This window comes from Lynx canadensis, chromosome C2 (assembly GCF_007474595.2).
Source record: "Lynx canadensis isolate LIC74 chromosome C2, mLynCan4.pri.v2, whole genome shotgun sequence".
Lineage (NCBI taxonomy): Eukaryota > Metazoa > Chordata > Mammalia > Carnivora > Felidae > Lynx > Lynx canadensis.
Window position 1 is genome coordinate 87,593,605 of NC_044311.2, and position 12,429 is coordinate 87,606,033.

General features: G+C 35.7%; 1 protein-coding gene across 9 annotated transcripts in view; it reads left to right on the forward strand.

The window, feature by feature from the left end:
* LRCH3 (leucine rich repeats and calponin homology domain containing 3) overlaps positions 1-12,429 on the forward strand; it is a 122,729-nt gene that overhangs the window by 71,824 nt on the left and 38,476 nt on the right. For all 9 annotated transcript variants that reach the window (XM_032594738.1, XM_030329031.1, XM_030329033.1 and 6 more), the window contains exons 7-10: positions 976-1,069; positions 2,050-2,170; positions 5,331-5,479; positions 8,211-8,287. In XM_032594738.1, coding sequence (XP_032450629.1) covers positions 976-1,069; positions 2,050-2,170; positions 5,331-5,479; positions 8,211-8,287 — 441 coding nt within the window. The remainder of the gene's footprint in view (positions 1-975; positions 1,070-2,049; positions 2,171-5,330; positions 5,480-8,210; positions 8,288-12,429) is intronic.

Below are 12,429 nucleotides of genomic sequence, written 5' to 3' on the forward strand. Positions count from 1 at the left end.
TAAGGACCCTTTTGATTATATTGAGCCCATTCAAATAATTCACAATAATCTCCCTATTTTAAGATCAGCTGATTAGCAGTTTTATTTTTATCTTCAATCTTAATTCCTCTTTGCCATGTAAAGTAACGTATTCATAGTTCCAGAGATTGTGTCTTGGACATCTTTGGGGACTGTTACTCTGCCTTCCATACGAATTTAAGGTGCAAAAAAAATTAGAATAGTGGTTATCTCTTAGGAGCACCCTGTAGCGTGGTGAGGGGAATTGACTGGTAAGGAATGAGTGGGAATCTTCTGGCAAAGTAGAAATGTCTTATATCATGAGAGAGGTGTATATTACAAAGATGTATTCATTTGTCAAGTATGTAGCTTAAGGTGTGTGCATTTCAGTGTATATGAATTTTACCTTAAAAAGTGCTGTTAAAAATAAGAATTGAGGGAGGCATGGTGAATGGGTTAGTAGCATGGATGAAACAAGAACGGTAGTAGGTTGATATTTTTGAAGCTGGATGAGTGCTACTATATTCTTATATTGATATACATTATGCTATTCTATTTGTTTTAATTTGGAATTTTTCATATTAAAAAGTTAAAAGAATTTCCATTTGGGGCACTTGGGTGGCTCCGTCGGTTGAGCGTCCGACTTCAGCTCAAGTCATGATCTCATGGTTTGTGGCTTTGAGCCCCACGTCAGCCTCTGTGCTGACAGCTTAGAGCCTGGAGCCTGCTTCAGATTCTGTGTCTCCCTCTGTCTCTCTGTTCATTCCCCGCTCACTCCGTCTCTCTTGCTCTCACAAAAATAAACAAACATTAAAAAAAAAAAAAAAACTTTTAAAAGAATGCCGATTTAGTTCTAAGGAAGTTAAATCACTAACTGGCATGAGATAATGTTTATTAGTAAAATTGCATTCGGTTTATTTCAGATGTTAATTTTAAAACCTCAGACTTCCCAGTAACAGCCAGACTCTTTTTTGGCAGCCATGAAGAAATGTACTCAGGACGCCCTTATGGAGCCCTTGATTCAGGTTTCAATAGTGTGGACAGTGGTGATAAGAGATGGTCAGGAAATGAAGTAAGTGTTTCTTCTATTCTGCGTGTTCTGACCCCTAAGAGGCAATAAAATGATGAAAATGGAAAGATTCTTAATTGAATTCAGTTTCTCATTATGTAAAATATAGAAAAGCCAAAAGAGAGGAAAAAAATCCCACAGAGAGCTACCATTCAGAAATGATATTTTGTTTCTTTGCTGTCTTTTTACCAAGTGTTTTATATGTTTGTTACCTCATTGTTTTGTATTTATAAATAGCTTAATATCCTGGAAAACCAAATAGGCTTAATATCCGGCAAATCCAAATGAGCCAATTACAACTGAAGACTAAAATTTGCCAGACTGGGTAACCTTGAGCAGAGGTGGTAGAAGGGATGCTGAGAGATGACAAAATAGGACTACAGGCTGATGGGTAATGAGGCAAGAACCTTAGTGAAGACTATTAACATGCTCAAGATAAATAATTTTCTTAGCTAATTATATCTTTTTTCTCCTGTGTTAAATTTTATTATGCTTTCCCTCTTTAAATTAAAAGGTAGAATATTTTAGCTCTAAATTGGGCTAACTGATGAAATAAACTTTTGTTAACAAGACTGATAACCTCCCATTTGTAATTGTTTCACTCATCCCCAAACAAATCAACTTCAGACCACAGCCCATTTGTAATTTGGAATTACTTGTGTGTGAGTGGGTGTGTACATAATTATATCTGTATCCACACAGATATCTGTGTAGATACTTTAAATTCATGTTTATTTATAGTCATATATAATTTCTCATCTCTTTTTAATTGTAGTCGAATATACGTAACATAAAACGGACCATTTTAACCATTCTTAAGTATATTCATACTGTTGAAAAACAATCACCACCACCACTCCAGAACTTTTTTGCTGTTTCTTCTTAAATATAAATTTTAGTGAGCTTATGTTGTGTCCACACTTTAAATACTGTGTTGTTTAAAGTTTGAAATGTGTTTAAATGTTACTGCTATTTTTTTTAAGCCTACAGATGAATTTTCAGATCTGCCTCTTCGAGTAGCAGAAATTACTAAAGAACAAAGGCTACGAAGAGAAAGCCAGTACCAGGAGAATCGCAGCAGTTTAGTAGTAACAAATGGTGGAGGTAGGCATGATTCCTTGTGACAGCCAAAGCCTTTGTAATTATCCCAATTTTTTAAGTGGTCTTTTTCACATCTACTCCTTTTGTTTGTGTATTCTCTCTGTGGTCATTATTTGACCACTTCCAGGAATTCAATTCGATGTGCTTCTTGACATCTACCTTTGCGTTCATCTGGAATTGTGTTCTTCAGGGGCATCTAAATCCAAGTTGTCTTTATTTTGGTATTTAAAAATTTATAATTGGAATTAATTTTTTTTAATTTGTCATTTTTTTTAATAGCTCATTAACAGTCACAGCTATTTCTACTTTGGGCTTCTGAAGCAGACTCTTGATTTTAGCATTCTATTCAATCTTGCTTTAGTTTGAATTCCCAAATCCTAAGGTTTAAATATTGAGGGCCAGCTATAATGGAGATATTATTTTGGTTTTCTAGAAATCCATTTGTAAGAGCTTTCATCTTTTTTTTTAAGCTTTTATTTGAATTCCACTTAGTTAACATACAGTATTACTATATGTTTTAGGTGTTCAGGTGTAGTTTTAGGTGTATAGTGTAGTAATTCAACACTTCCATATATCACCCTCTGCTCATCATGACAAGTGTACTTCTTAATCCCCAACACCTGTTTATCCCATCTCCCCCACCCACCTCCCCTCTGGTAACCATCAGTTTGTTCTCTGTAATTAAGAGTCTGTTTCTTAATTTCTGTCTCTCTCTGTCCCCCTTCCCCCTTTTCCCTTTGTTTTGTTTCTTAAATTTCACATATGAGTGAAATCGTATGATATTTGTCTTTGGCTTTATTTTGCTTAGCATTATACTCTGCAGCTCTATCCATGTCATTGCAGATGGCAAGGTTTCATTCTTTTTTATAGCTGAATAATATTTGATTGTGTATATATACCACATCTCCTTTATCCATTCATCTGTCAGTGACACTTGGGCTGCTTCCGTATCTTGGCTATTGTAAATAATGCTGTAAACTATTGTAAATAATAACATAGAGAGGGAGCAAAAAATAAGACTGCTATAAACATAAACTGGGTACTGGTAAATACCCAGTAGTGCAATTGCTGGATCATAGAGTAGTTCTATTTTTAACTTTTTGAGGAACCTTCGTCCTGTTTTCCACAGTGGCTGCACCAGTTTGCATTCCCACCAAGAGTGCACAAGTGTTCCTTTTTCTCCGCATTCTTACCAACATCTGTTGTTTCTTGTGTTGTTGTTTAGCCATTCTGCCAGGTGTGAGGTGATATCTCATTGTAGTTTTGATTTGCATTTTCCTGATGATAAGTGATGATGAGTATCTTTTCATGTGTCTGTTAGCCATCTGTATGTTTTCCTAAGAGCTTTCATCCTTGAATGATGATTTCAATTAAGTGGCTTGCTCTCTTTTTGTTTCCTTACCATTTTATATTCTTTTTTACTCCTGTTACTTACCATTCCATTCACATTTTAGTAGTTTTCTTTTTAATCTTGCTTCCACATGAGCTCTCTTTCCCTTTAGTTCATTTCAGACTTAAAATAATTTTTTTTTTTAATCTATGCTGTCCAGTATGGTAGCCACTAGCTACATGTGGTTATTTGAAATAAAGCCTTTCTAAATTAAGATGTACTGTAAGTGTACATAAACCAATACAGATTGGATTATGAAGCCTTTGCATGAAAAAAAAAAGAATGTAAAATATCAGTAATACTTTCTATTGATTATATGCTGTAATAATACTTTAGATATATTGGACAAAGTAAAATATACTATTAAAACTAATATCACCTTTTTAAAATGTGGCTAGTAGATAATTTTTAACTACTTATGTGGGTTCACTTTTATGGCTTGCATTCTGTTTCTTTTGGACTGCACTGGCCTAGGTAGTATGAAAAAGTGATGTTGCTTTCTTGGGAAGTAGTCATAATGACTTAATCATTGATTTAGTTACACAAATTGTAGCACATTGAAAAAAATACATTTATGTACCTGGTTTATAATTTGGATATAGACTTGTAACCTTTTCATCCTTTTACCTATTATTATAACTCTAATAACTCAAAATTCATTTTTATATCAATTGCAGTTATGGAATTATTTAGAAATAATTGAATCTGAAAACAAATAGCTTTCTCCGAGTTCATTATTCCCAGCAACTACAACTTTTGGGCAATCTATAGAAATAGAACATCATACAGTAATGGCTGGGATTTAGTTTCTGGAGAAACTTTAGAAAGTTTAGTAGTAAGTTTTTTTTTTCTAGTGTGCCATTTTAAATAGTTTTTAAAAGTAGTTACTTTTTGGGGTGCCTGGCTGGCTCAGTTGGTGGAGCATGCAACTCTTGATCTCAGGGTTATAGGTTTAAGCCCCACATTGAGTGTAGAGATTACTTAAAAATAAAATCTTTAAAATAAGGTTACTTTTTAAACTTAAAAATAATGGAGCACTCCCAAATGTATTAGAATATATAATGATGGGGCTATATCTTACTTAAATGCCTTTTCTCACCCCAAAGCATTTTGAGAAGCAAAAATTCTCGAATGATTGCTGCTACAAACTGCTACCAAATGTCTACATTGCTGAGCTCTAGAAGATAAATTTCTAAATAAGAACATCATTGTTCTAATTGTGGACAACAGTTACAGAAAGAGAAACAGTAGTCAGTATCTGTTTCTTTATCTCTAAGTTCACTTTCCTCCTATCCTTCCTTTTGACTTGACTGTGTTAGGTTTTCTGCCTCCCAGTTCCTTGAAGATATATAATTAAGCCCCAAAGCTAAAACGTGAGGGAAAAAAATCTAAAAGAAGATGTAACTTCTCATGTTTAAAAATTCTTCTTCTCTTTGTCTCACAAACTCAAACTGTTTTGTTTAAAACAGTAAAGAGCTAACCAAAAAAATAAATAAATAAATAAATAAAAATTAAAAAAATATATATATATATTAGAGGTTTGTAGTCCTATAATTACTATCAATTACTGTATTCTTTAGTGAATTAGGACTAAGATTTTTCTGGAACTTATTTTTGTGAGTGGCCATGGACTGTAAAAGAAAGGCTTACCTAATTTGCACTTCTCATTCCTCCTGCTTTCAGAGTAGAAGGTGTTAGGGAAAAAGAAAGCATACAACTGAATGTCTTTATTGGCTATTGAATTTGACTGTTGTGTGTGTGTGGTGTGGACAGTGGAACATGATCTGGATCAGATCGACTACATCGACAGCTGTACTGCAGAGGAGGAAGAAGATGAGATGAGACAGCCCAAGGGCCTGGACTCAGACAGCCTCAGTTCCCAGTTTATGGCATATATTGAACAACGGCGAATCTCTCATGAGGTACTACACACATCTAAGCCAAAATCTGTTGCTGTCCCCTAGTAAAACAGTTCATGGTGGCATAAATTTCAGTTGTATCAGTGATTTGTTGCTTTAAGCCTAATTATTTATTTTATGATGTTCAGTTCCAATTTCATGAATTTTTCGGATTTATTGTAAAAAATCAGACAATAGTCTGAAGTAGGGGTTAGCTTTATTTTTCAAATAAAAAGACAGATTTCAGAATTTTGAAGAATGAGGAGTCCTAAGAGTATCCTACACCTTTAAAGAAAGTACAAAGAATGTAATGCTTTTTCTTTGTTGTTCTTAGTGCTTTTTTATTGTTACTAACTAGTAAATCATAGTTTGATCAGTAATTAAGAATCAAACCAAACTGCTGACTTTGGAGCACATACAAACTTAACCATAGAATTTTTGTAATGTGCTTAATTGTATTGGAGCTTTTATACCAAGTCGCACAGAATATAAATTGTTTGCCATTATCGTTCTTGGGTGTCTCTTCTGGTGGAGCATTGAGTTGCCCTAGAAAACAAATAAGCATTCAGCCCACTGTAGAATCTCTGCCAATCCCCCAAGGGTCTCAGTGGAAATTGCATTCTTCAGTGTATCTAGTCAGCATAATGGAATGGCTCCACTTCAGTGTGTGTGATGTTAATGTCTGGAGTTGGTCCCAGGCTCTGAGCAGGGGTTATTTGAGAAACACTTGGGGCCTTTTTAGAGAATGATGTATTTAGCCTTTTAGAAATCGAGAATAATCACTCAAGTGGGGTGTGCTGTGGAGTGATATTATCATTCTTTAAAAAAAATCCTTCAGTCTTCCTGTCTGAAGACTTCTGGACATAGTAGTTTTGTTGGTGTTCAGAAGACACTCTTGTATGTGAAGTTGGATAAAATTGTATAAATCAAAGTCCTGCAGCCCAGAAATAGCAGTGTACCAGGTGACTAATGAAACTACGTGTGATTCAGGCCATGAACATTCTTGTTAGCGCGAAGGGCAACTGCTTTGCAAAAAAATTAAAATTAATAATGCACATTGTAATCTTAAAGGGAATTGTTTTTCTTTCATTGTGGTCTTTCTCTTTGATCATTTTATGGTAGTTAGACTGCAGAGATGAGGTATCTCTATTAAAAGTAAAAATGCCTGTTATACTACTGAAAAATTGTAGTATCATTTGTTAAAGCCATTACTATTTTGTAAAATTTTTTTTTAATTCCAGCTATACTTGTGTGGTAGTCTTTATGATTCTATGTCATAACCCTCTTTATGACTTCTGTGTCATAAGGTTTTCTACAATTTAGCACCTATAAAAATATGATGAAGCAGCATTATTTTAGATGGTTTAACAGCCAGTGAAGAAGTATTTTTTATATTCTTGAATACTATCGGAAAAGAGAGTTGTTAAAAAAAACCGAATCTATATGAGATTTTAAATACTCTGCTATTGTTTAATTTTGTTATAATACCTCTCACAAATATAGAGGTATTATGATAAAATAAAGTATAGCTTATATTTACAGGGTATGACATTTTCAAAATGAAACCAATGGCACATTCATTTTATCATGAAAATTTCATGTGCCTCCTACAATAATTGCAGATAATTGCAGTATTGTAAAACCAGAGTGTTAAGTCACTGATGTTAACATAATAGGAGAGATTTTTTTTTATTTTAAAAACCAATGTTCACTGAAATTAGAATTATTCTTTGATCAGGGTTCTAGAATTATATCTCATTTTGTATGATCCTCAGGCCTAAACTTTAAGGGAGTCTGCTTTAGCCTTTTGCAGTAATTCATCAAAGATTTTCTAATTCTATGTGATGTACCCATTTCTTGGAGATAGACTATAAATAATTTTACATTTGATTTTCAGATACCGTTTTTGGATAAGGTGGTTTTCTTTCCCTTTAAGAATACCCACTTTAATGATTATTTTTGGTGTTGAAATAAGATTGTATTGCTTCTATAGATTCTTATTTGACAGAATACATGTTGTGATAACCTATAAGCCTTTACCTTTGATTTATAATTTTATTGTTCAGTATGTGGTCCATATCACTGAGTCCAGTTTAATTTTTCTCAGTGATGTTTTTTTTGAAATGACCTTTACCCTTTAGTTTATAAATAAATTAAGTTGCCAATGTTTTTCTTTTAGTTAACACCATATCTTACCATAAAGAGAAGTTACTTTTTGCTTTATCTTAATATTCCACCAATATCCGCAGGACTATTTGTATGACTAAACATAAGTAACAATTTGTGATGATGAAGTAAAGAAATGGAATCTGCCCAGTGAACTCCCCCTTACCAGAAATATTGAGAGAGGCTGAGCACAGGTTAGTGTAGTGCAGGTTGAAATTCCTGTTCTGAATGGAAATTTGTCTGAGGTGACACCTAAGATCTTCTCAAGTTCGAACACCTTACTAAATATTACTCTATGGTCAGTGAGTATTACTGTATGGTCAGTGTAATTTACATAATACAGGGAGAAGGAAACCCACTTTTTTAAGAATAAGTGTTTTTGGGCTATACATAGTGTTTTGTTAACCAAAGCAGCAACACAGCTTATAATGAATGCTTTTAAACGTAAAAATTTACATTTGAAGATTTTGTTGAACTATTTTTTAGTGTAATATACAGATCTTTAAATGTCAAGTCATCTGTGAACTATGTAGTCACCGTGTTGTGGATACATATGTTAAATTGATTTATTTCTGCTCTTTTGGCCTAGGGTTCACCCATAAAGCCAGTACCTCTGAGGGAGTTTCAAAAAACAGAAGACATGAGAAGATATTCACATCAAAACAGGTTTGAAAAAAACAGTTCTCTTCAATTGTTTCTGTCTTTAAAACTCATCAGTGAGAGCATGAAATGATTTTGGTTTTGTGCAGATTTGTGTATGATGAAGATACTTAGATACTGTGTGTTTTAGAAACCATGTATTTAGAGCCGAGTGACAGTGTGCTTTTTGTTCATGCAATAGAAAAAGAAGTAAAATTGATTTATTGATTCTAAATTCAGACTGCTTAAACCTTTACTTGTACAATTATTTGGTTTGAAGGTACTTAATAGCAGGGAGATTTTGTGGTGATGTCTGGATTTATGCACTAAGAGGGCTAAATGAATTTCAGGAGTCCTGAAAAAATTTTTTGCCTTAAACTTTTGGCTAGAAACCGGGAGCTAGACGGAGACAGCAATATGTATCCTCATTATATCTCAATTGAGATGATCGTTTCACTACGCTTAGTGCCTCACAGAATATTTCTAAAATTAACTTGACTGCTTAGAGCACTGCTGCTTATTCTTGAATTCCAAAGTTTCTTGCCAGACACTGTATCACAGTAGTTGAAAAATTCACAGCCTTTGGGTCTTTGCTTCCTCTATTTTGTATGAAGTTTTTTGTTTTTTTTTTTTAACCACTTTGTGTTTGCTTGGGTTTTTTTGTAATTTTTTTATTTTTGAGAGAGAGAGAGAGAGAGAGACTGCAGGCCAGGGAGAGGGGCAAAGGGAGAGAAAGAGAGAGAGAGACAGACAGACTGACAGAGAGACACACACAAAGAGAAAGAGAATCCCAAGCAGATTCCACACTCAGCTCAAAGCCCGATGTGGGGCTCAATCCCACAAACTGTGAGATTATGACCTGAGCCAAAATCAAGACTCAGACGCTTAACCATCCAGGCACCCCTGTATGAAGTCTTAAAGTAGTAAACTTGACATACTTGTTCTTAAACAACAGTAAATCTCCTTTATGGAAAGTGTCATGCCTAGTTCTTTACTTACACTTGATAGGATGTTAAAGTTGTTTTGGGAACTGAGATATAGATGGATAGAAAATATGGGAGAATAGTGAAAGAAAGAAATCTCATAATTGGCCTTTTATAGTCTCATAGGTGTTAGTTCATGGGGACTTAGTTAAATTTCATATCTTTTTTTTTTTAATGTTTATTTATTTATTTTGAGAGAGAGAGAGCGAGCGAGCTGTGAGTGCAGAGTCTGACATAGGTCTTGATCTCACCAACCGTGAGATCTTGGCCTGAGCCAAAATCAGGAGTCAGACGCTTAACTGACTGAGCCACGCAGGTGCCCCTAAATTTCAAATCTTTGAAATTGAAATTTATCTCCGAAAGGCTTTTTATTTGCCTTGTGTCCTTATATTGAGGGTGTGGTCTTTTGAGATTTCAGTTTCACACGGGGGTATCCTATTGTGTTTTTCCACTTTAATCAGGCCCACACTCCTGTCCTTCTTACCTCCTGCATCTATCATAAAGAAGGCTCAAGATCTCTGGAATTTAGTAGAAGCCCTCAAGGTGAAAGCCAGCTTTTTTTTTTTTTCTCAGTTTCATTATGTATTAGTTTTTTAATGTTTATGCAACAAATTACCACAAATTTAGCAGCTTAAAATGTAGTAACTCAGTTCTGTGGAATAGCAGTCTGGGTAGGCTTGCCTTCATTCTCCACTTAGGGTCTGGCAAGCCAAAGCCAATGTACTGGGTGGCCTAGATTCTTACCTGGAGACACTGGGGGAGAACCCACTTGCAGGCTCATCCAGGTTGTTGGCAGAATTCAGTTCTGTCTAGTTATAAGACTGAGGTCCCTGTTGCTTTGCTGGCTATCACTGGGACTCAGTTTTAGCTCCTGGAGTCTACCCAAGGTCCTTGATCCACAGCTCCCTCCATCTTCAACGTTTATTTATTTTTGGACAGAGAGAGACAGAGCATGAACGGGGGAGGGGCAGAGAGAGAGGGAGACACAGAATCGGAAACAGGCTCCAGGCTCCGAGCCATCAGCCCAGAGCCTGACGCGGGGCTCGAACTCACGGACCGCGAGATCGTGACCTGGCTGAAGTCGGACGCTTAACCGACCGCGCCACCCAGGCGCCCCGCTCCCTCCATCTTCAAGTCAGCTTTGGCAAGCTGTTTTGAATCTATTTCTTATCACATTTTGAATCTCTTTGATTTCCCTTTTTGTCACATCCCACCAACTTTCCTGCCTTCTTTTTTTTTTTCCAGTTTTATTGAGAAATAATTGACATATGTCACTGTATATAAGCTGTACAGAGTGATGGTTTGATTTACATATATTGTGAAATGATTACAGTAGGTTTAGTTAATAGCTATCATCTCATAGATACAATAAAAAATAATTTGTTTTCACCTTGTGATGAGAACTCTTAGGGTTTACTCTCTTAACAACTGTCGTATGTATCAGCAGCAGGGCTAACTGTAGTCATTATGTTGTATGTTACATCCCTAATTACTTATTTGTCTTATAGCTGGCAGTTTGTAGCTTTGACTACCTCCCTCCAATGCCCCTCCCTCAGCCCTGCTCTCTTGTGCTTTTAAGGTTCCTGTGATTACATTACTCCCACTTGGATAATCTTTCCATTTTAAGGTCAACCAGTTAGTACCCTTAATTTCATTTGCAGAGTCCTTTTTGACTTGTAACATATTTACTGGAGTAACACCAGGGGTGGAGATCATAGGAGCCAAAAATCTGTCTACTAAACCTTAACCCAGAGTTCCTGTTTTTACTACTTTTTAGAAATTTTTGCTCTGCCAGTACTGAGGAATTCTTCGCTTACCTGAGCCTGTGCTTTCAGACCTAGTAGTTTTCCATTTATATTCACAGCCATCCACTAGCAAGTGACAAACCCTGGATTCGAACTCGGTCACAACTAATTCTAAAGTCCATGCCTTTAACTACGATACCATGTTGCTACTCCCAGACTCACTTGTGTCTCATTCTTTATTGGTTATATCCCAGCTAAATCTTACCCCACCAGCCCACTTTTCTCTAAACTTTTGACTAAGAACGTACTGACTAGGAGTGATAAAGGTTGGGAAAGATTAGTAAAAATTGAAGGAAGTTTTTTGCCCAGCTTCAGTTTTATTTTAAACCTTGCCTAAGGGAGTTATTGAGTAATTTATTCTGTACCTTTAAAAAATTATGGGGCACCTAGGTGGTCCAGTTGGTTAAGCGTCAGACTTCAACTCAGGTCATGATCTCGCGGTTCGCAGGTTGGAGACCCACGTTGGGCTCTGTGCTGACAGCTCAGAGCCTGGAGCCTGCTTCAGATCCTGCGTCTCCTTCTCTCTCTGCTCCTCCCCTGCTCGCACTCTGTCTCTCTCTCTCTCTCATAAATAAATAAACATTAAAAAAATTTTTTTTAATTATAATTTATTCTGTCAAAACTTTTTTGGGGGTATTTTAATTATTTTAATAAAGTAAGAAATATGGCCAGACTCTTGAGGTTATATAAAACAATTTTTTTTCAAAACATTTTTTTATGCATTAAAATTAAAAAAAAGAATTTTGTGAATTATTCAAAGATTTGGAACCAACATAAGAAAAGAAATGTGGAAAGAAAGAGAACAGTAGTGTGACTTAAATTTTGCTTTTTTACATATTATATTTTTTAGTTTAGGAAAGTTTAGGGTAAGCCAGTGTTTCTCAATAGGTTGTAGTGGATATTTGAAAAATGTGTTTATTTGTTGGGACTTGGTTGCCAAAGGTGTTACTGGCATTAAGACTAAACTACCTGTAATGTACAGGACAATCTCGTATAACAGAAAATTTATCCAAAATGTTGTGACACTGCTATTGAGAAACATACTCATAGATGAAAAGGTCAGACGTACAAATGAAGCAGCGTGGTGGCACCAAGGAGCACCCAAGCCATGAGGGGCCCATATTAGCACCTGGTGATCGGCTTGAGGGAGCTGTCAGTTCTCAAACGCCTTCTTCGCTACCACTTTTATTCTCTCATATGCCATGCTTCATGCTCTGCCACCATCTTTAACTTTCACAGCTTAGTTTTGGCCATTGCAGGTCCTTTTTTTCTGTATGTGTGTCCATATTGCTTTTAGATCTCTGCACTCTTCACTTTCTGCTTCCTACATTCTGCCGCTGTAGAGTGGGGAGGTGTGGTATAGTATCAGCCACTAATCTCC